General features: G+C 39.3%; 1 protein-coding gene across 4 annotated transcripts; it reads right to left on the reverse strand.

Moving 5' to 3' along the window:
- Positions 1 to 784: 784 nt before the first annotated feature.
- Positions 785 to 23,567, reverse strand: CCDC125 (coiled-coil domain containing 125). 4 transcript variants are annotated; one of them, XM_081518439.1, is made up of 12 exons: positions 23,163 to 23,567; positions 22,938 to 22,940; positions 20,617 to 20,675; positions 19,232 to 19,318; positions 18,159 to 18,236; positions 17,083 to 17,168; positions 14,860 to 14,942; positions 12,984 to 13,099; positions 7,382 to 7,489; positions 5,588 to 5,762; positions 2,082 to 2,212; positions 785 to 1,250 (listed from the first exon to the last, which is right to left on the reverse strand). In XM_081518439.1, exons 1-12 carry the CDS (start codon positions 23,470 to 23,472, stop codon positions 942 to 944), a joined length of 1,545 nt encoding a protein of 514 aa, XP_081374565.1. In that variant the 5' UTR covers positions 23,473 to 23,567; the 3' UTR covers positions 785 to 941. The 4 variants fall into 4 exon arrangements, with proteins under 4 accessions (XP_081374565.1, XP_081374564.1, XP_081374566.1 ...); XM_081518438.1 differs by lacking the exon at positions 22,938 to 22,940; XM_081518440.1 differs by lacking the exons at positions 7,382 to 7,489; positions 22,938 to 22,940.
- Positions 23,568 to 24,805: the final 1,238 nt, after the last annotated feature.

Here is a 24,805-nt window from a genome sequence, read left to right on the forward strand (position 1 = left end):
TTTTGGAGTGTAGTTGATAAATACACTTTGATATCTGATAACACTAGATCCTCATTATTATTACTTTTCTCAAAATGTATTTCTTAATTTTTCAGCTTTTGTTATTAATGACTACCAGGGTGGTTCCTGTGACACAACTATAAATGGTTTATATTGTTACCTTATTACCCTATTATGTTAGTTCATCTATTTAAATAGTAGTTTCTTTTCGTAACTACTGACAATGCAGTGCATTTCCTGTGCCACCATTGTGATGCTTTCTGATTAATACGGTAATATTCCCAAAAAGTATTGAAGATTATTACTATGTAATATTTTTAGAAAGAGAACATTTTAAATGGCCTAAAATTCAGCATCAAGCCCAAGAAGTTAATTCAGAGTGGGCTAAGTGCCAGAATTCTGTGTAGATCTGGCTATAAAAAAATCAGCTGACAAAAAAAATCAGCTATGAAGGAAAGTTGCTAGCAATGACTTTGAATATACTTCTGCCAAAGTCCTACTATAATTTTTTTATTGCAGTTAAGGAAATTATTTTTAAGCTTTATATGGGAAATAAAAAACAGAACTAAAACAAGATAAATGTATTCCAAAAATTAACATTGAGTCATTCCTATTGTTGCTTGAGCCAAAGTTCCCTATAGTCAACAATCTGTATAGTCAATCTAAATAAATATTTTACCCAAAAATCACTATTTCTTTTCTTTTAGGATTTTGGGAAATACTGAAAATTTCATATAACATAGTAATATAATTTATAAATAAAATGCATCAACACAGAATACTAATAAATTTCTTGTAGAAAACATTTAATTAATTTGCCTCCCAAAATTTAGAAATACCTAGAAAACATACACCTTCTGAAAATGTAGCAATATTTACAAGGCCCTTTTTCAAAGTCTCAATATAAACATCTCTCAGTTCTAATTTCATCTGATTTGTCTTCAGTACATGATATTTGATGGCAAAGAACGGGACCTTTTAAGAGTTCTTGTGTACTTTTGATCTGTTTGAAAGTGCTGAATTGAACAAATGCAGCCCACAGAATTAAAAATTTGAACACTTGAATGTACAGGATCACATGAAACAGGGAATTCTAAAATTTTCTGCCAGGGGTTTTTTAATGTAAAATTGTCTTTCATAGAATTTCTTTCTTTAATCTCTTTTGAAGTGGTGTCTTTGTCTTCCAAAGCCCGAGCAAGCATGTAACTAACTTTCCTTTGATGAGCCAAAGCTTCTTCTTTATCATTCAACTGCATGCAGAGAAATTAAAAATGTACCAGTTAATCAGTAAATCATAGAATACAGAGCTGTAGTCAGCAGTATTTCATGAAAGTATTTAGTCTTCAATCTGTCCAGTCAATCAATATGAATAAATTAATTTAGGTGTCCACTAATTCTTCAGCATTATGCTACATGTTATTGAGGATTTTTTTTTTTAAGAAGAATAGAAAACAGCATTCCTTCTGCTGAAAAAAATGTTTAAGTCATTTGGAGAGAAAAAAGTATATATTTACATGGTGTGTGTGTATATATATGTATATATAATGCTAACACGGACTTACCTCTGTGAAAGAATGAAGTTATTTATAAAATTGTGTTATATATTTATATGCAATAAATAACTTTAATAATACTCTTCTATAGATAAGTATGTTCATATAACATAAGTTTCTCAGTCATCTATGAAATTGAAGATAACAGGGCTGATTACAGTGTTGTGGTAATGATTACAGGGTATAATGCATGAGGATGTGCTTTGAACACTTAAAAAAATCCTGAATATATAAAAGTCTTGTCATGAACTGTACGTAAGCGCTGATGATGGAGATGCCTGGACTTAATTACAGAGAGACTCCTCTTTCTCAGAGGTGGAACTTTATTAAAATTGCACAGGAAGAACCTGGAAGTGGGAATTGGAAAGAATGTGTAGGGTGTTCAAGAAGATAAAAATTCCAGAAAATGGTACCTTAACTGGGAAAAGAGCATAAAAGTCAAGTATAGTGCGATAAAGACTTGAATTAATATGCAAAAAGATTAGCTCATCCACAACCTCTAACAAAAAAGAAAGCAAAGATACTAACCAAGTCTATTAGCATCTTAAAGATTTCCTGAGGATCGTGCTGGTCATTGGTACTCTTAGAACTGTTTTCTGAAGGGAGCATACCCAACAATTTCTGCCCTAAGGTCTTCTTACTCCCTTGTGATAGTGACCCTAAAATAGAACATGAAAATCCAGTTGAGGCATAAAAAGACACACACTGACATACTTCCAGGAAAAGAGGTCAGTGTGAACCAAGGTTAATTCATTCCTAAATCCATCAGGACCTTGTCCTCCTCAGGGGCCCTCCAGCACGAGTGAGGCAGGCAGCACAGTGCAGTGGGGAAAATGGACTTCAGAACCAGCAGCAAACGCAGGTGAGAGACCACAGTTTGAGAACCCAGAGCAGCGCCCTGCACTCTCACTGCTCAGCCCATGGGATAATGCAGCCCTTGCTACCCAACTCGGTCTTCAGAGGAGCCAGCGATCCACATTTGCATGTGGAATCTTCCAATGTAAAGGTCAGCCACCTACCCACATTGAGAACACTCCCAGCAAAACATACCTGCAAGCCGGTGGCCTCTGAACCATGCAAACTCAGCTTTAGAGCCAGAAAAAAACCTGGACTTGAATCCCCATTTAGCCACTTTGGAAGGGTATCACTTTAGAATAAAGTTCTCTAAGCTACACGTCCTCACCTCTAGAATGAGAACAATAGTCCCTATGCTCCATTGCTGGGCTGCTGTGCCATTTAAACAATAGAGCATGGGTGGCCGGAGGGGAGTGGACAGTTGGTATTGAATGAGTACAGGGTTTCTGTTTGGGAAGATGAAAAAGTTCTGGAGATGGATGGTGGTGATGATTGTACAACAATGTGAATGGGCTTAATGAGACTTAAAAATGGTGAAAATGACAAGTTTTATGTCTAATTATCGCAATTAAACTGAAAGCACCTAGCCCAAGTACTGACATAATGCTTAAAAGTCCACATTTCTGCAATATTTATGCTGATATTCTTCATCCATCAAAAGGACGCAGTTTGTAGCAAAAAATACAAAGTCATAGATTTATATACCAAGAAAGTTTCAGATGAACTCCAAAGGGACAATTCCCTTTCCACCCATTCCTGATAAACCACAGTGACTGGGCCTCACACCTGACCTTTGCCAGTGGCAACTATGGCAAAGGGGAAAAGCCAGAGAAGTTGACTGGCTCATCAATCCTGAGAGTGAATGAATGTATCTCTATTTTTAATCAAAAAAGAAGAAATACGGTTTATGAGCTATCTCTCAGAACTCGTCTAAGCTGCCAAATCAAGAAAAGTTAATATACTGTTAACCGCAAATTAAAAAAATGACCTGTAACAATCATTTTGCAACAAATTATTGAAGTATACTAATAAAGTGAATCAAAGTCTTGTCACTAAGAAGGGCTTCCCCAGTGGCTCAGCAGTAAAGAATCCGCCCGCAGTGCAGGAGCCAAAGGAGGCGTGGCTTCAGTCCGTGGGTGGGGAAGGTCCCCTGGAGAAGGACATGGCAGCCCACTCTGGTATTCTCGCCTGGAGAATCCCATGGACAGAGCCTGGCGAGCTGCAGCCCGAGGGGCCACAAAGAGTCATACAACTGAAGCAACTTGGCACACATGCTTGTCTCTGAGAAACTCAGAGCTAGTAAAGCTTTTATGGACTTGTAGAGACTTTTCAGAGAGGAACCAATTATTTTAAATTCTGCTTCCAGTCTCAGTACCTTACGGAAAGCAAAGATTGTACCTCTCAAATCATGTTTTCGATGGAAAAGTTCCTGAATTCTGTAAATAGGCAAGGCAGGAATTCTGGAATATAAAATGAATACAAGTGCTGAAATGAATGTGAGTCTACCTGTGTTTCTTCTTTCTCCCTACTCTTCTCTCTGCATGTGTGTTCAGTTGTGTCCAATTCTTTTCGTCCCCATGGATTGTAGCCTGCCAGGCTCCTGTGTCCATGGGATTTTTTTTCCAGGCAAGAATGCTGGAGTGGGCAGCCATTTCCTCCTCCAGGGGATCTTCCCAACCCAGGGATCGAACTCACGTCTCTTGCGTCTCCTGCATTGGCAGGTGGATTGTTTACCACCAAGCTACCTGGGAAGCCCATGCCTGTGGAGGACTTAGCCATTATACTTGCTCATCAGCCTCTGTAAATCTCAGAAGAAACACCTTTAAAAGTTAGTTTCAGGATAAAGTGGAATGCCTGTTTAAGAATGACAGTTGAGGAATATCATTTTCCCCCTTTTGCCCTGACTTCCACTTGACTCTAAATACATAGCTTTTATAATCTGCTTTCACCAACTTTCACAGTTCTTGTTTACCACTTCTATTTTTATTATCCCTTAAGTTATTTCTTACCACTTCAGCAAAGAGATGGGTAAAGTTTAGTTAATGAAGCTAAACTTCACAACACTTGACCCATATACTAATACTAATATGCACTGTTTGAAAAGAAATATTTAAAACAAGTATTATATATTAAAAGTTTCATTTGTTAATACTATAAGATTCTTATTGGTCCTAAATTCATCTGAAAATGAGAGATACTGGAATTAGGATTATGGATTTTGACAAAAAAGATTGTCAAAAAGATGATAGGGTCATTTCAGAATTTTAATAATAAAAATTGACACTTCTTAATAAACTTCACTTTAATTATGACTGATAAATGGTTTCAAGTTGAAATTTTAAATTGAAGCAAAATGAGTTCTACTGAATAATACTTATAAATGAAAATTAAGATGGACCATTAAGAGAAACTAGTTTCTAAAAAATAATACCTATTTGTTTATATTGGACAGTCTACATACTTCAATGACAATTTGATTCTCTTATGGCATTTTTTTTTAAAATATTTATTTATTTATTTTGGCTGTACCAGGTCTTAGTTGCAGCCTGGAAACTCTTGGTTTCAGCATGTGGGGTCTAGTTCCCTAACCAGGGATCGAACCCAGGTCCCCTGCGTTGGGAGCAGAGTCTTAGCCACTGGACCACCAGGGAAGTCCCTCTTACGGCATTTTTATATATTTTGTTTACACTAACACCATAATGACTCAAAAATGGCCATGAACTTTTTTTGATAGGCTTGTAAACCAAAATCTAAACCTTAATTTCTGTTTCACTTTTTATAAGAATATTTTATTGATTTGTCCAATTTAAGTTTCCTCTACTGCTCAATGTGTCCTCCCGGAAACACACATTTCAATAAAGTTTACTTAGGTGAGTTTAATGTTAGGTTTCACTCTCATTTTTCCCTTTAATCATCTAGCACTCATTATAAATTCTTTCCACTGAGCATGGTTTTGTTTAAATGAAATAGGAGAGTACTAAAGTAGAGTCTCCTGTAATTTTATGATTTCATTTGCATAGGTAACATTCAGTGACCCACTTTTTCCCCACAGTTGCTAAATTTGATAAATCATAAGTATATGTGAAATTTAAATTATATTCACCATATTAATTATGCTTAATTATAACTAAAAACAACTGAAATTACACCTGATTATTACCATTATAATTCGTACTTACCATCTTCTTTAAGGTGCTTCCAGTTTATCCATTTTGTTGCTTTCTTACACGTTTTATCCATTTGTGTCAATCTTAGTGCCTGGTCATTTTTCCTCATTAATTGTTGCTCAAATGCAATTCTGAATGCATCTGCCATTATGTAGGCTTCTTCTTTACTCTTCTGTAGAAGTTCCAGCTGTTTTTGAAAGAAAGTTTGAGAGATGTCAGAGGCAAAACCAGGGCTTCCCAGGTGGCTCAATGGTGAAGAATCTACCCACCAATGCAGGAGCCGTAGGAGTCACATGTCAGCAGGTTCGATCCCAGAATCAGAAGATCCCCTGGAGTAGGAAATGGCAACCCACTCCAGTATTCTAGCTGGGATAACCCCATGCAGCCTAGCGGGCTACAGTCAATGGGGTCACAAAGAACAGGATGCAAAACCAGAACAATTTTTTCTTTTACCTTATTACTTACCTAAATGCTGAGTCAGCTTAGCAAATGCAGTTTTACCACTGAGTGGAGTCAAGTGCATATCCGTGATCTATTGCATCTGTTTAATCTACTTAGTACTTGCCAACTAGATTACCAGAAGTTTCTCTTATACCTGTCAGCTCCTTGGTAATCCAGCTCTCAAGACTTCATTATCAAGACAGGCCCTGTGTGTGCCCTTCCCAACAAGGAAGCAGGGAGGATGCCAAATGCCACATTTCATTTCTGCGTTGGGCCATTCCAGACAATACCACTAAAATCATTACAAATACCATCTTCCAGATACCTCCCACTGGTCTTTGTAACCTTATGCTTTTCCTAATGAATTGATAATGTTTAGCTGCTTGCTTTCACATATATACTGAAGACTAAATTCTATACCTTCAATAAAAATATTCTAAAAATTATGGTCCACATTGTATTTGTTATTTAAGCCTAATCATAATGGCAGCTATCATTTGATTAAATGCCAGGCATGGCCATATGCTAAACATTATATGTACTGTATTTCTTACAACAACCCTCCAAGCTAGTTATTACCCTCCATTTAACATACGTGTCCAAAGCCACAAAGATGGAAAATGATGGAGCTGAGATTCAAACCTGGATCTGGCTGGCACAAAGGTTCCTTCCACTGTACCTTGCAGCTTTTCTAAGAAGCTTCATGTTTATCTGTTAATCAGTGTTGTGCATCCTGATGATTTTAAACACTTTTCCTCTAATATCTAGTAATTTTAGGGCCATGTATAGACAAGAGAAAGAACTCAGGAAATACCAACTAAAACATAGGTAAACAACTTCATGGCTACAGTATCGTGCCAAGTAGTATTTGTGTTTTGGAACCATGTAAACCAGTTTTTATACATTAATGTTACTGATATCATTTAAAACTAAGGATAAGTTCCATAGCCAGTGACTACCAATGAAGCTAATTATTGCATATACTTTCATTTATTCAGCCTTATACAGTAAGTCCCCTACATACAAATGAGTTCCATTCCAAGATCACATTCATAAGTGCAACAAAGTTAGCCTAGGTACCCAGATAATACAATCAGCTATATACCGTTGCTTTTACACTTGCTTCCAGGCATCCTGGGCTTGAAATAAAGATCTGTACTTTATACAGTACTGTACAGTAATGTACATAAAAGTGCAACCCCTTGTAGAGGATGTATGCATGTGACTACACCAGACACACGTGAACTAACGTGACTGGACGTGGGAAGGCACACTCACATCTCTCAAAGTTAGCAACTTGAAAGCTCGTATGTAGGGAACTTACTGTATGAACAGAGAAACAATCAAAGCTTTTACTGTTTTTACCTCCCGTTTGAGCTGCAGGAGCATTTTCCAAGTGGACGCGGCCGTTTTGGCACAAGCACAGGGGCTCCCTCTGGGACGGTGACAAAAGCAGGCTCCCAGCACTGCAAGCTTCAAACCCAAAAGAATTATCCCTTACTAAGTGTAACACTGCTGTAACATACACAAACACGGGGCACAAACGGCACACACACGAACCCACTGCACATTTCAGACAAGCATCTGATTCAAAGAAACTGTGAAGGAAAACAAAAATAGGAAGCTGAGACCACGATTTCAGGACCCAAGTGGAAATTAATTACAAACAAGCAGAGACTGGTATTACAAGGAATGAGCACCTAAAGGAATTCTACAATCTTTTCAGTCTCCAAAACCCTTCACTTGGTATCAGTTTCCTATACCTCTGAGTCCATGGCAGGAACTTGACCTAACAAAGTAAATATAAACATCTATCATATGGATTTCCTGTGACTGGGCTTGGCCCTGCCGCCCAGCATTGATTATTGTCAGGTTCTGCAAGGAAAGATGCATGCCCAGAAATGGTGATTTTTAATGTTGATGAGGAATATGATCATCCTGCCACTCCCAGAAAAGATGTCCTGCGATCATGTAATACATTCTTAAATACTTCTGGCTCACCCAATGTTCTAGAATTGCATAAGGCCTGGATTCCTCAAAACCTGTCTTCGGATCACAATGAAGAAACTAGTCCATCTGGGTCACTCCTGGTTGACCGTTATAGCCAGAAGAAAAGTAAGAACTGTTGTACTTTTTCTTAAAACTCATTTTGACAACTAACCCCAAGTTGCTCTCCCAACATACTCCAATTTAATGGGGGCAGTCTACGTAAGATATTGGGCCATATCTTTTAAAGTTTCATGTGAAACTTACTACAAATTATTGTCGAAGCTTCCTGCTGCTGTAAATTTCATATGAATGGACTGGCTTAAAATAGAATCTTATTTTAGAGACTGTTTAGAGAAGAAGATTCCACTGTCTCTCTTAGGGTAAAGGCTATTTCAGAAAATTCCTTCTCGCTTGGAAGATAACTGAAGTACAAAGCTTTCAGCTGACTTGAGTGTACACAGGGTGGTTATATAGCTGATTGGTATCTTCCCTTTTCAACCTCCAGCTGCTGTATATTGTCCCTGCGAAAGTTGCCAACAACCAGTTTCAGAATGCAAGGTTTCTGCAAGGACCTCTCAATCCCAGTTCTCTGTCCTTACCTCAGTGCTCCTCCATCAGCTGGCTCAGGGCCCTTGTTCCTGCCTGTTATAAGGTTACTTATGATAGCCTACTCAGGATTATAATAAAGCACACTTACTCTGAACTCTCCCTCAGTTCAGTTTCTTTTGTTTCTTTTTTTGCTGATACACTAGTTTTCCACCCAGGCAGTAGAGCATGGTGATCAAAACCACACTCTAAACTCTACCTGGGTATAAATCCCAGCTCCACCACTTACCAGCTCTATGACTTTGAGCAAATTATTGAACCCTTCTGTGCCTCTGTTACCCTCATTTGTAAAATAAGGATTTAATAGTACTCACCTTATTCGGTAGTTGTATTAAGTGTATAAATCTATGCAAAGCACTCAGAACAGGATCTGGTGCTTACTAAGTATGTATTTGCTATTATGAGTAGTAGTTACTTTATTTGAAGTTCTGTAATAAGTGAATACCCATCAACAGAAAATTGGATTAAAGATTTACTGAGCATGGCTCCGCCCATCAGAACAAGACCTATTTCCCCCTCAGTCAGTCTCTCCCATCAGGAAGCTTCCATAAGCCTCTTATCCTTCTCCATCAGAGGGCAGACAGACTGAAAACCACAATCACAGAAAACTAGCCAATCTGATCACATGGACCACAGCCTTGTCGAACTCAATGAAACTATGAGCCATGCCGAGTAGGGCCACCCAAGATGGACGGGTCATGGTGGAGAGTTCTGACAAAATGTGGTCCACTGGAGAAGGGAATGGCAAACCACTTCAGTATTCCTGCCCTGAGAACCCGATGAACAGCATGAAAAGGCAAAAAGATAGGACACTGAAAGATGAACTCCCCAGATGGGTAGGTGCCCAATATGCTACTGGAGATCAGTGGAGAAATAACTCCAGAAAGAATGAAGAGATGGAGCCAAAGCAAAAACAACACCCAGTTGTGGATATGACTGGTGATGGAAGCAAGGTCTGATGCTGTAAAGAGCAATATTGCATAGGAACCTGGAATGTTAGGTCCATGAATCAAAGTAAATTGGAAGTGATCAAACAGAAGATGGCAAGAGTGAACGTCAACATTTTAGGAATCAGCGAACTAAAATGGACTGGAATGGGTGAATTTAACTCAGATGACCATTATATCTACCACTGTGGGCAAGAATCCCTTAGAAGAAATGGAGTAGCAATCACAGTCAACAAAAGAGTCTGAAATGCAGTACTTAGATGCAATCTCAAAAACAACAAAATGATCTCTGTTCATTTCCAAGGCAAACCATTCAATATCACAGTAATCCAAGTCTATGCCCCAACCAGAAATGCTGAAGAAGCTGAAGTTGAACAGTTGGTTCTATGAAGACCTACAAGACCTTCTAGAATTAACACCCAAAAAAGATATCCTTTTCATTATAGGGGACTGCAATGCAACAGTAGGAAGTCCAAGAAACACGTGGAGTAACAGGAAAATTTGGCCTTGGAGTACAGAATGAAGCAGGGCAAAGGCTAATAGAGTTCTGCCAAGAGAACGCACTGGTCATAGCAAACACCCTCTTCCAACAACACAAGAGAAGCCTCTACACATGGACATCACCAGGTGGTCAACACTGAAATCAGATTGATTATATTCTTTGCAGCCAAAGATGGAGAAGTTCTATACAGTCAGCAAAAACAAGATCAGGAGCTGACTGTGGCTCAGATCATGAACTGCTTATTGCCAAATTCAGACTTAAATTGAAGAAAGTAGGGAAAACCACTAGACCATTCAGGTATGACCTAAATCAAATCCCTAACGATTATACAGTGGAAGTGAGAAATAGATTTAAGGGACTAGATCTGATAGACAGAGTGCCAGATGAACTATGGACAGAGGTTCGTGACATTGTACAGGAGACAGGGCACAAGACCATCCCCAAGAAAAAGAAATACAAAAAAGCAAAATGACTGTCTGAGGAGACCTTACAAATAGCTGTGAAAAGAAGAGAAGCAAAAAGCAAAGGAGAAAAGGAAAGATATACCCATTTGAATGCAGAGTTCCAAAGAATAGCAAGGAGAGATAAGAAAGCCTTCCTCAGTGATCAATGCAAAGAAATGGAGGAAAACAATACAATGGGAAAGACTAGAGATCTTTTCAAGAAAATTAGAGATACCAAGGGAACATATCATGCAAAGATGGGCTCAATAAAGGACAGAAATGGTATGGACCTAGCAGAAGCAGAAGATATTAAGAAGAGGTGGCAAGAATACACAGAAGAACTGTACAAAAAAGATCTTCATGACCCAGATAATCACGATGGTGTGATCACTAACCTAGAGCCAGACATCCTGGAATGTGAAGTCAAGTGGGCCTTAGAAAGCATCACTACAAACAAAGCTGGTGGAGGTGATAGAATTCCAGTTGAGCTATTCCAAATCCTGAAAGATGATGCTGTGAAAGTGTTACAGTCAATATGTCAGCAAATTTGGAAAACTCAGCAGTGGTCACAGGACTGGAAAAGGTCAGTTTTCATTCCAATCCCTAAGAAAGGCAATGCCAAAGAATGCTCAAACTACCGCACAATTGCACTCATCTCACACGCTAGTAAAGTAATGCTCAAAATTCTCCAAGCCAGGCTTCAGCAATACGTGAACTGAAATTCCAGATATTCAAGCTGGTTTTAGAAAAGGCAGAGGAACCAGAGATCAAATTGCCAACATCCGATGGATCACTGAAAAAGCAAGAGAGTACCAGAAAAACATCTATTTCTGCTTTATTGACTATGCCAAAGCCTTTGACTGTGTGGATCACAATAAACTGTGGGAAATTCTGAAAGAGATGGGAATACCAGACAGCCTGACCTGCTTCTTGAGAAACCTGTATGCAGGTCAGGAAGCAACAGTTAGAACTGGACATGGAACAACAGACTGGTTCCAAATAGGAAAAGGAGTACGTCAAGGCTGTATATTGTCACCCTGCTTATTTAACTTATATGCAGAGTACATCATGAGAAACGCTGGGCTGGAGGAAGCACAAGCTGGAATCAAGATTGCCGGGAGAAATATCAATAACCTCAGATATACAGATGACACCACCCTTAGGGCAGAAAGTGAAGAAGAACTAAAGAGCCTCTTGGTGAAAGTAAAAGAGGAGAGTGAAAAAGTTGGCTTAAAGCTCAACATTCAGAAAACTAAGATCATGGCATCCGGTCCCATCACTTCGTGGCAAATAGATGGGGAAACAGTGGCTGACTTTATTTTTTGGGGGTCCAAAATCACTGCTGATGGTGATTGCAGCCATCAAATTAAAAACCGCTTACTCCTTGGAAGGAAAGTTATAACCAACCTAGACAGCATATTAAAAAGCAGAGACATTACTTTGCCAACAAAAGTCCATCTAGTCAAGGCTATGGTTTTGCAGTAGACATGTATGGATGTGAGAGTTGGACTATAAAGAAAGCTAAGCACCAAAGAATTGATGCTTTTGAACTGTGGTGTTGGAGAAGACTCTTGAGAGTCCCCTGGACTGCAAGGAAATCCAACCAGTCCATCCTAAAGGAAATCAGTCTTGAATGTTCATTTGAAGGACTGATGTTGAAGCTGAAACTACAATACTTTGGCCATCTGATGCGAAGATCTGACTCATTGGAAAAGACCCTGATGCTGGGAACGATTGAAGGCAATAGAAGGTGATGACAGAGGATGAGATGATTGGATGGCATCACCGACTCAATAGAGATGAGTTTGAGTAAACTCTGGGAGTTGGTGATGGACAGGGAGACCTGGCATGCTCCAGTCCATGGGGTGGCAAAGAGTCGGACACGACCAAGTGACTGAACTGAACTGAATAAGTAAATAGCTACTCCCTTTCACTGATGTTTATTTCTCACAAGTCCCCAGGACCCTTTTTATCTTATCAGCCAAACTTCCATCCTGTAAGACATTTCACACCTCAGCAAGCAAATAGCTAGGCATCAGCAGATCTTTATCCTGGACCTGCCTCAACCCCAGACTGACTGCATCACTTCAGGGAAGTAAATGAAACTATCTGAGCCTGAGTTTCTCTGTAAAATGGGGCTGATACCTGCTTTGCAGCCTTCACAAGACCATTAAAAAGATCAGATTTTAAAATGTGTGGGAAAGTACTCTGACATGGTAAGCCTCTACCCAGGGGAAGATACTACTAAGATAGTTTCTCCTGAAACTAGACAAAGGAAATAAACAGAGCAGGAAGTGGCAAGCTCATCCCCTAATGCCCAAAGGATATAGTACCTGCAAGGCTGAAGAAGGGACACGGGCCTCTCACCCTCAGTCTCAGAGTGCTAAGCACGTTGCTATTGTAGACATGGAGATGATGGCGATCACAGAAACATAAGTGAAAAATTCCCTCCTGCTAAATTTTCATAACTGCTTACCCACCTCAAGACCTGAAACCTCTGTAAAGCCACTTCTCTCCTGGCAGGGGTCTTCCTGAGCCATCTTCTGCTGTTTGATATCAAGCATGGTGAGAGCCTCCATGTACTGTTGATTCAAAACTGGGAAGGGCCATGTAAGAAAGTGTTAGTCATGAGGTCTAACTCCAGCTTCACCTAATCCACTTCAACTAACATCATATACTTATCTCTGCTAAGCAAGGGATATACAACTACCCACGAAATCTGCCTCCAGCCAGAAAATCAACCTGAAAGAATCATGGGTATTAAGTAGGTGTTAATACACGTGTGTGCATGCTTAGTCGTGTCTGACTCTTTGCGACCTCATGGACTGCAGCCTACCAGGCTCCTCCCTCCATAGGATTTCCCAGGCAAGAATACTGGAGTAGGTTGTGATTTCCTCCTCCAGGGGATCTTCCTGAGCCAGGGACTGAACTCCAGTCTCCTGCATTGGCAGGCAGATTCTTTACCACTGAGTCATGTAAATACATGTGTAACACTAGATAAAAATGTTAATTTTTAAAAATTATTTATTTTTGGCTACGCTGGGTCTTTGTTGCTGCGCAGGCTTTCCTCTAGTTGTGGCAAGCGAGGATTATTCTCTAGTTTTGGTACACAGGCTTCTCATTGTGGTAGCTTCTCTTGCTCTGGAGCATGAGCTCCAGGGCACATGGGCTTCAGTAGTTGCAGCTCCCAGGCTTCAGAGCACAGGCTCAGGAGCTGTGGTGCACCGGCTTAACTGCTCCAAGGCATGTAGGATCATTCTCAGGCCAGAGACTGAACCCATGTCTCCTGCATTGGCAGGCAAATTCTTTACCAGTGAGCCACCAGGGAAGCCCAAAATGTTATTTTTAATGTGGAAGGATCTTAACTGCAACTGAAGTCTGGCTGTCATTTGCTCAAAAAAAATTTGTAGGATTTTCAAAAAGAGAACATATAATATCCACACTGTGAGACAATCAGACAATGAGATCTCATATACTATATTAATGTACTGTCTGTATTGAATTAATGTACTGTACCACCTCTCTAAACTCTATCAGACTTTTCTTTTAGTTAAGAGTTTTCATAAGAGACTCTCAACCCAAATACTTAGAACAAGAGGGGTCCTGCTATTTACTGCAAGAGCAGAAAACAGTAACTTTTCCTCTCTTCTTGCAGGGTAGAAGGATGGGGAGGAAGGACAGGGCTAGTGGTTAGCAGTTTCTGTCCTGGCACAAACCCAACAAGAAGGAAATCACTATCTGCTCAAATCACTGGTGTGGAGAAGCATATCTGTATTTGCAGTTCTCACCCAGGGCATCGCCACAGTTCACTTACTATACTACGGAAAGTGCCGCTCTTGGGCCCGTGACCCAACTGAGCACTCATTTTATCCCTTTCAAGCCACCACTTTAAAAAATAGCTTCTGCTGGGAATTCCCTGGAGGTCAAGTGGTTAGGACTCGGGGTTGTCAGTGCCAAGAACTCAGTTTGACCCCTGGTCAGGGAACTAAGATCCCACGTGCCACGGGACAACCAAGCCCATGCGCCACAACTACGGAACTCGTGCGCCTCCAGCCCGGGCTTCGCAACAAGAGAAGCCACTGCAATGAGGAGCCTCGCACCGCAACAGAGTAGCCCCTGCTCAACACAGCCAGAGAAAGCCCTCGTGTAGCAAACGGAGACCCCGTCCAGCCAAAAATAAATTCAAAAAAAAAAGAAAAAAACTAACTGATGCATTTCTTCTCTCTTTTATTCTTAAAATATATTACTTCAAAATATTAGCACTTTGTCTATTCATATGTGTATTCTTAACATAGGACAAAACTGATCTTTTAACATAATATTTTTAAAAAATTATCAAAATACCATTCTACTTACTTGCATTTTCAGACTTGAGCATTTTAATTTCTTCTGTTTTTAGTTTCAAAGTTTCTTTGAGAACTGCATTTTCACAGTTTAGCCTGGAAAAGGGTACCCTCCAAATCATTAAAACATCAACATTTTGTAGTTGAATATTTAATCCCTAGTTAGAACATTAAAACCCAAATATAATTTTTCTTACTTCAAAACTGTCTAGAATTTATATGTGTAACAAAAATTTAAAGGAATGTAGTAAGATTTTGTGTACTTACTCTTAACACTTCTGTATATTTAGCTGAGAAAATCAGAACCAGAAATAACTGTAAGGCATTCATCTTGAACACTCATTTCTCTTTACTAAAGCTTCAATCAACTTAATAACCAGAAGGAAATGGCACCCCACTCCAGTACTCTTGCCTGGAGAATCCCATGGATGGAGGAGCCTGGTGGGCTACGGTCCATGGGGTCACGAAGAGTCAGACACGACTGAGCGACTTCACTTTCACTTTTCCCTTTCATGCATTGGAGAAGGAAATGGCAACCCACTCCAGTATTCTTGCCTGGAGAATCCCAGGGACGGCGGAGCCTGGTGGGCTGCCGTCTATGGGGTCGCACAGGGTCGGACACAACTGGAGCGACTTAGCAGTAGCAGCACATGCTTAGGACACCTTCAAAATTTACATAAAAAGCTACATAGGAGGTACAAGCTTTCAGTTATAAAATAAATAAGTCCTGGGGATGTAATACACAGTGTGGAGACTATACTCAACAATTACTGTGCAGTATTTGAAAGTTGCTAAGAAAGTAGATCTTAAAAGTTCTCAACATAAGAAAAAAATGTAATGATGTATGACAATGAATATTAACTATGTTTATTGTAATGATCATTTTGCAACATATGTAAATACTGAATCATTATCTTGTACACCTGAAATTAATACAATGTTATATGTCAATTATACCTCAATTTAAGAAAAAGGGACATAGGGAGCTTTATCTATTGAAAGAAAGTTGGAATTACTTACAGGAGTTCTTAAATTGCCCAACACCAGAGGCTTAAAAAAAAATTGCTTTTGTAATTAAAAACAGTAGCCAGATTATCTGGTCTAATTTGTAACTTTAAATAAAATACCTATCAAGATATGTTGTGATATTCCTAGGGAATATTATATCCTGTGCTTGGGATATAATATCATTTATCCCTAATGATATAAGCCATATGCCTCATAGCATTAGAACAGTGGTCATGAAGTTCAAGTTTCTCAATTAAAAAGTGAAATGCGGTTCACATCACAAGAAAAAAAATTCTGTAACCATGTATGGTGACAGATATTGACTAGACTTACTGTGGTGAACGTTTTGCAATACGAACAGGTGCAGAGTGCATTGTGTTGTCCACCTGAACTAAGGTAGTATGTTGGTTACATCTAAAAAAACATAAATCTAAGGCATTCCCTTTCCATGAATTACCTAACAAATTAATAAAATGTGAAATCAGTTTTTTGAGCAATGTCTACAGCCCTTGAACAAAGCAGAAAAATATTACCTCTATTTATATTTATGTATTTAACTACAAAGAGAGAGAAAGAAAGGTAAAAAGAATGATAAAGTAAATATGGTAAAGAGTTAAAATTTGGAGAATCTTGGTGAAAGATATATAGGAATTATTTGTACTATTCTTACAACTCTTCTGTAAGTCTTCAATTATCTCAAATTAAGAAGTAATAAGTTAAAAAATTAGGTACTAAAGACATCTATAACCACAGGTGCCAATTTCTTAATGATTGACCTTGTAAATATGCTATAAAGTTATTACGTAAGTTCACACTGATAAAAGAGTTGTTCAGAAGACTTTGTGAGAAACAGTGCCAATGCTAAAATAACTTCGGAAACACAATTCTTAAATAGTATTTTAATACACAGTTTATACTGTATTTTTTAAAAAGAAAACAGTAACAGTAAAATATGGAACTGGTAAGTATTTAAGCAACATGAATTTCATTTTTTATTTTTTTATTTTTGGGCATACCACACAGCTTGCAGGATCTTAGTCCCCTGACCAGGGATTGAACCTGAGGTCCCGGCAATAAGAACGCTGGGTCCTAACCACCAGACTGCCAAGGAATTCCCTGAATTTTATGTTTAAAATTAGGTCAAAGAAGAAGAAAGCCTAAGCTACACTTAAATTATACATAGTTTAAAAATTTCCAAAGAAAAATGATGGAATAATAATATACAAACCTGTCATATTTTTGGATCCAGGATTCCTCTCTATTTTTAAATCTATTCTGATCAAATTCTATTTCCCACTGCAAGGCATTTATTTCCTGTAGAAAAAAATAGCACTTTCAAGGAAAATTACTACAATTAAATCATTTTATGACTTACAAATAACTGAAATAAATCATTTAGTCATTTCACAGCACTAGGCTAAAGAGAAAACACTAATTATTGCTCAAAAAGAGTCTGTGACATTTGTAAACACATATAACATGCCTCTTTAGCACTCAAAAAGCTTTACTGAAGCTTACTTATTATTAGAAAATTTTCAAATTTTGCTGGCTTGGGCCTAGATTTCTCATCACCTCCAATCTATGCAGACCCCAAAATACACTCTTGGAAGTCTGAGCCCAGGACACTCCCATCAAGGGAGAGTGAAACAAACACAGGAATGTGACCACTTAGAATGATTCCTAACCACTTAAAAAAAAATCCCTTTTCATTATGGTTTATCACAGGACATTGAGTTCCCTGTGCTATATAGAGTAGGACCTTCTTGTTTCTCCATTCTGTGTATAAGTTTACATCTGCTAGTCCCAAACTCCCAGTCTGTCCTTCTCAAACCCCTCACCCCTTAGCAACTACAAGCCTGTTCTCTGTCTGTGAGTCTGTTTCTGTTGTGTAGATAGGTTCATTGGTGTCATATTTTAGATTCCACATGTAAGTGATACCATCTGGTGTCTGCCTTCCTCCTTCTGACTTACCTCACTTAGTATGATAATCTCTAGCTGTTTCCATGCTGCTGCCTAATTACCTTTTTAGTGAAGATGAAATAGAAAGAGGCAAGCTCTGCAGGGCAAGTAGAGGAAGAAAAACAGGAAAAGAAGAGAAACACAAGTGTCAATTTGGCAAGGTTAGCCCATGTGACAATCTGTTTTGGATTATAAGATCCAAAAGGAAAGGGATTGTATGAAGCTAAAGCACATCTGGTAGAAGGCATGCACAAATGACATAACCATTGGTATGGTGATTTTTAAGGAAATTCTATTGGAAAGATTATTGAATTGAACAAGTCCATGCTACAAGGGGTCAAATACCTTCTCCAATGATCTCTTTTGTTCCACAGTTTTTTTAAGCACTGCCTGGGTATGACTTGTGGCTTTGCCAAATATTGCCTAAGAAAAATAAAGATATATCAGTATAAATTAAATATCTGATCACCCTTATATACAAGGTGAAGTTCACATCTTTATTCTTCACCTTTTTAAGACAGCAGAAAACTGCCTTGAGATGAGAATTCCCACAGAGACCACCTTTTGTATAGAGTTTGATAGTTCAAAATCAGAAGATCTTGGTTTGGTTCTTTCCCAATGCATGTGAGAATGAATGAATGGATTTCCCACACAAAAACATGTCCATGAACATTCACAGCAGTATGATTTATAATAGCCAAAAAGTATTAATATAAAGCATATCAATGCCTATCAGCTGGTGAATGGATAAGCAAAATGTGGTATATCTATACAATGGGATATTATTTGGTAATAAAAAAGGAAGCAAGCACTGACACATACTACAACATGCCATGAACCTTAAAAATATGCCAACTAAAAGAATACAGAGGCACAAGAATCTAGACACATACTGTATGATTCTATTCATGAAACAGAAAAGGCAAAGCTGTAAAAGAAAGCAGATAGTGCTTGTTGGGGGATGGGAATAGGAGTAACTGCTAATGGGTAAGAGGTTCCTTTTGGCGGGTGACGGAAATAGTATAAATTAGGTTGTGATGATGGTTACACAAGTCTAAATTTAGTAAAAATAAATTGTATGCTTAAAACAAGTGAAATTTATGACACATAAGTTTTATCTTAATAAAGCTGTTTTAAAAATCTATAGCTAAAAAAAAACAAACAAACTGTATTAAGCATTGATACTTTTATTTTAAAAGCTAGAACCAGGGAGTTCCTTGGTGGTCTGCTGGTTAGGATTCAGCACTTCCACTGCCCTGGCCCAGGATTCAGTCCCTGCTTGGGGAACTGAGATCCTGCAAGCTGTGCAACACAGCCAAAAATGCAAAAATAAAGATAAATGAAAAAAAAAAAAGCTAAAATCATACTACTTATCATTGGAATGTGTACCTGATGAAAGTTTGAAAATAACTTCTTACCATGCTTTGAAGAATTTTCAATGCTTCCTCTTTACCTTCAAGTTGTCTTTGAGATGCCTCAAGTTCAGTTTTCAAAATTTCTACCTCCTGAGGAGAAAAATATAATCAGTCTTCCTATCTGTAATATATGCAACCCATATTGATCAACTTAGTTTACATTTAAGCTCAACATTCACTTTGACTCAAAGCACTCTGACCTTACAGAATGAGGTTGGAAATTCCTCTAGGCTATATAAGCGGACCAGAGAGACTAAAACTGAGATCCTTACTATCAGGTATCAGTTATGTCTAAAAGCCTAAATCTTTTGCTTTTACCCATCTAGGCCACACAGTGTGTGTGTGTGTGTGTGTGTGTGTGTGTGTGTGTGTGTTTGCTTCTGCTTTTTGGCCACACGTGAGACTTGTGGGATTGTAGTTAATTCCCCAACCAGGGATTGAACCTGAGCTGCTGGCAGTGAGAGTGCAGAGTCCTAACCACTGAACCAGGGAATTCCTTAGGCTCCACAGTTAAGAATTTGGAGAAAAATCTTTAGACTACGTAAATTAAGCACACGCTCATCCATACAGCTCAATGAGCTATTAATATGATGGCTCAGACTGTGCTCTCTATCCCAAAAGATATGTTCAAGCTTTAACCCCTGGTACCATAAATTCGACCTTATTTGGAAATAGGGTCTTTGCAGATATAATTAAAGTCATACTGGATTAGGGTAGGCCTCAATCCAATGACTGGTGTGATGCAGCTGCAAGTCTAAGACTGTTGGTGGCAACCACCAGAAGCTAGGAAGGCTGCAAAGGTTCCTCTAGACCCTACAGAGGGTACATGGTCCACCCACACCCTGGTTTCAGACCTCTAGCCTCCATAACTGAAAGAGAATCAGTCTTCTCTTTTAAGCCACCAGTGTGTGAGGGCAGCTCTAGGAAACCAGTAGAGCAGCTTTCACCAGGAGAGTTCACAAATGCACGGGAAACAGGCTTCCTGCTCCTGAGAGGACAGCCACCCTCATTGAAACACCTACTCCCAAGCAAGATGGATGACCTCTGCAGACCACCTGGGTACTTTCTGGTCCTCTGACTTGAAAGAGGTTAAATTAAGTCAGGTTAATTCAAGCCACACATTCTGGGAAGACAGATGAAAGGGAGTGACTACTATTTTCTCTAGATTAGAGAAGTAAGGTGGAAAGGAGAATAGGAGGGCATGTTTACATAAACAGCCTTTTTGAGAGATAAGGAGGCCAGTTGGAAGTTACAAGCTTGCCACCATGGCTTGAGGATATCTGGAGAGCCAACAGCTGCATTCCATGCCATGTTAGGATCACTTAAACAAAATGTCTGTCAGCGGTCTTCATTCACATGAGAATTTGTATATCAGCCTGAGTACCTACCTCTAAAGTTTCATGAAGACGTTGCCTTAATTCCACATTTGACAACTCTGAATTAGAATCTATTAGAAGGGGAAAAAAATTAAATATTTTCTTAAATTAGTTAGAATAGGACATTTGTTTACAAGATATCAAATTAGGCTTTCCCTAAATTGAAAAGAGAAAATAATTGTAATAAAGCAATGATGATAAAAACAGGTAGCTTAAAACATTCCCCAAAGTAAAAGACACATACTTGTGAATCAAAAGATTTTTTTAAAAAAAGGACTCTTAAATAAAACTGTTGTTAATGAATTGGTTAACTACTATAACTAAATACAGTATCAAAAAACATGAATGTTGGTGAGTGAAATAAATGAATTTTGGTGTTTGGCTTAAGCCTGATCAATATCGTGATATAAATATCTAAGAAATAACCTGAATTTAATTTCTTTCCAAGGGGAATGACGAGAATTCTCTAGTAACTTCAATTATTCTCTCCTTAATATGATCAACTGAGACATTAAACTGAGTTTCCCAGGAACTTCATTTTCATTGCAGTCTCACTGGCAACAGAAAAACACTGAAGTGGTAAATTAAAGCAAGAGGACAGGAAGTAAAAGAAGCAAAACAATTAGAATATGTGGAAGGACATTAAAAAGTTCTCAAATTTTTTTTTTGCTATTCTGAACTTTCATGAACATGACAGTATCCAAGGGAAAACCTAAGTCATGTTTTTACTGATAATTCAGGGTTCCAAGGAGGGACAAAAGTGACTGTGGGCTGACAGCAACAAGTTCTATTCTGTTAATACTTGTGGTAGGCAGAATAATGGCCCCCAACATGTCTACATCTTAATCCCAAAACCTGTGAATACCTAGCAAAAGGGATTTTGCAGATGTGATTAAGAACTTGGAGACAGGGGATTATTCTGGATTACCCAGCTAGGCCAGATGTAATCACAAGGCTCCTTACAAATGAAAGAGGAGGCAGGGGAGTCAGAATTAGAGTGATGCAGCGGGAGAAAGACTCCACCAGTGACTGCAGGCTTCAAAGACAGAGGAAGGGGACCATGGACCAGGGATGCAGCCTCTACAAGGTGGAAAAGGCAAGGGAACGGATTCTCCCCTGGAGCTTCCAGAAAGAAGGCAGTCACGCTAACACTATGGTGTTAGCTCAGTGAAACCTACTTTGGGTTTCTGACCTACAGAACTGTAAGAGAATAAAATTTGTGTTGTTTTAAACCATTACATTTCTGATAATTTGAAAACTGCCTATTAGCAAGAGGAAACGAATACCAATTTCTTACCTAGAATCAAGTCAACTCTGATGAAAAGACAAAAAGTCCATAAACTCCCAAATTAGGAGCTCATACCATTACTATTATTTCTTATCTATATCCCAGTAGTTTCCTAAAGTTTTTAATGCTCAGTTTTCAACATCTTTCTTGCAAAACAGTATCCATCCTCTATGCATGATAAAGACTTTGAAGAAAAATATGTAAATAATTTCATCTTAATTTTAAGGATTCTGAAGGATAGAGATCAATCCCTAGCTGCAACATGTTATTTGTAAAATCTGAAACCATGTTTCTTAAATTATTTTCATGCTGTTACACTTTGGAGGGGAAGTTTTACAACGGTGGATTACAAAAGATTCAGCCACACCAGAGCTGTGCTACAGTGCAGGCAGGGGCTCATCCACCAGTTCCCAGTCACATCAGGGATGTTAACATTCTACCACAAGATGATTCTGAATTTTATTCCCTCACTGTACAAGCAGAATTTATGTTTAGTTATGATAAATTAAGATTAATTTTATTTTGAGAATTTTATGACATCCCTAAAATAATCTGAAGCCTGTGTCCTGCCTTGTAACACTCTTTCCCCAGATGAGCTCCAGGCTTGCAGTGCTCAAATGTCACCTCCTCAGGGAGGCCCTCCAGGATCTGTGCCTGAAACAGCAGCACCTCTGCCCTCCAATCACTTACTGTCTTTTCATTTACTACTGCTGATGTTATATAGTTGATCTTCAGGTTTATTTTCTGTCTCCTCTACCATGAATGTGAACTCCATGACCTTAGAGCCTTTGACTATTTTGTTCACTGATGTTATTCCCAGAACCTGGTACTATCATGGGCACCTAACAGGTACCCAGAAAACGTTTATCAAATAAGACCAAAAAAATTTAAAAATCAAATATACCACTATGCAAGAAAAGTAAGGTAAGTAATCACTTATCGATATTACTAATATGTATGTCGGCTAGTCAGTTCAGTCGCTCAGTCATGTCCGATTCTTTGTGACCCCATGGACTGCAGCAAGCCAGGCTTCCCTGTCCATCACCAACTCCTGGAGCTTGTATGTACTGACGCAGAATAACTACTTTACAATTTGTATAATACTTGGAAACAGATCAATTAGTTTTATACCATCACCAATCAATCTCTAGAGGTGAATAAAGATAAATTTCTAAAACCCATGATGGTGACCCATCTTCATGCACTGGAAGGGTGACAGCACTGATCACACTCATAAGGGAGAAAAAACGAGGACAGCAGGCATTCTTACCGGTGCCACTTTGTCGCTTGTGATAGGGAATTCGGGGCCCTTCCAGGTATGTATCTTGAAAGCTCTTCTGCCTGGAATACTGAAAAACGGCACCATTTCTTTCGTCCCCATTTCTTGGAAATAGGGGAGGACTAAAATTCTTTCCATCTGATCTTTTTCTAGATTTAAATAAATGTGAAACTGGCACTTCACAAACGCCGCCGGGCCTTCTTCCGAGGCCATACCCTAGATCGCCTTCTGCCATGTCATCGTCCCCTGGTTCCCAGGCCTGCCCCTCTGCCTCACTCGGCAGCCTCGCCACTCTGCTCATCAGTCACGGGCCTTCTTTACAGTGGGCTGCCCTGGTGGCTCAGCAGTAAAGAATAATCCACCTGCCAATGCAGGAAACGCGGGTTCTGTCCCTGGGCCGGGAAGGTCCCCTGGAGCCTTCCTTACCTAAGTTACCTGTAGTTAAGAAAAAACAGCAGTTAAAATCCAATCAGTCAGAGTTGGGTTTTCCAGGGAAGAAAAGGTCCTTTCTGCCTCACGCTGGCACAGCCAGCGGTGCACACACAGATACCCCTGGCAACCCAACTGAAGCTATTTAACATTTCAGGACTTCTAAAATAAGAAAAAAAAAAATCTGACTCCATATTTCCGAGGACACAGGATAGACTTTCACTGAATCCAATAATCAACTGATCAGGATGAAGAGATCAGGCTTTGCCAAGGAAACAACAGGCTTGACAAATGAGCTTCCAAAGGAAAGCATTTAGTTTTCACAAGTCTCAGAGCTGTGCAAAATTCAGCAGTCTTGGGAGTTCTCTGGTGGTCCAGTAGTTAAGGCCCTGGTTGGGGAATAAGATCCAACAAGCTGCGTGGTGCAGCAAAAAAAAAAAAGATATATATATATACACACACACATATATATTCCAAAAAGTCTCTGAAAAATCAGCTTCCAATGACTAAGACCATCCTACCTCTGTCCTTTATGGTCGTTCATCTGCCTGAGATACTTAGGACTCTTACACTCTCTCCTACTCTTACACTCTCTCCTCTCTCTTACAGCTCTCCTTAGTTCATTGTCTATTTCTGTGCAGACACAATTAGGAGAGGTTTTGCTGGGTCAGTGACAGGTGGGAGGGAAGAAGGTTCCCTCTCCTGCCCCTACATCATCCCTCCCTCTTTTTTCTCAAACTATACCACATCTGTGATCAAAACCCTCCAGTGTCTCTCAGCACAGAGTAAATGTCAAAGCCCTTCCAATGGTCAGGGGCCCCAGGTTCATCTCTGCCTGGTACCTTCACATTGGGCCAGCCGCCCTGACCTCCCTGGTGGTGTTGGCCTAGCCAGGCATTCTTGCCCCAGAGCTTCGAGTTCCCCATGCCCTGAACACTCCTTCCCCAGTAGAGGCACAGCTGGTCCCTCACCTCTTTGGATCTTTCTCAGTGCTGCCTTTCCTGGTACCCCACCTAAATTTGCCAACTCCTCCCTCTCCTACTTCTCTGCTTGATTTTTCTCTTTGGTATTTATGACCTTCTAGCATGCCCCTCCATATTTGACTCATTTTTCAAACCACACTACCAAAAGGGGGAAGAAAGTACAAAAGGGAGCCTAGGGAAGGCTATGGTTTTTCCAGTAGTCATGTATGGATGTGAGAGTTG

Source organism: Giraffa tippelskirchi, chromosome 8 (assembly GCF_054371585.1).
Source record: "Giraffa tippelskirchi isolate mGirTip1 chromosome 8, T2T-mGirTip1v1.2.pri, whole genome shotgun sequence".
Lineage (NCBI taxonomy): Eukaryota > Metazoa > Chordata > Mammalia > Artiodactyla > Giraffidae > Giraffa > Giraffa tippelskirchi.

Excerpts from the sequence above, each read along its gene's own strand:
- CCDC125 (XM_081518439.1), bottom strand. The coding sequence starts at position 23,472 with ATGAGCAGAGTGGCGAGGCTGCCGAGTGAGGCAGAGGGGCAGGCCTGG. Across the intron at positions 19,319-20,616 it reads GTCTTCATGAAACTTTAGAG|GAGGTAGAAATTTTGAAAAC; the intron begins GTAGGTACTCAG and ends TTTTCTCCTCAG. Across the intron at positions 2,213-5,587 it reads GAAGCACCTTAAAGAAGATG|GGTCACTATCACAAGGGAGT; the intron begins GTAAGTACGAAT and ends GTTCTATTTTAG.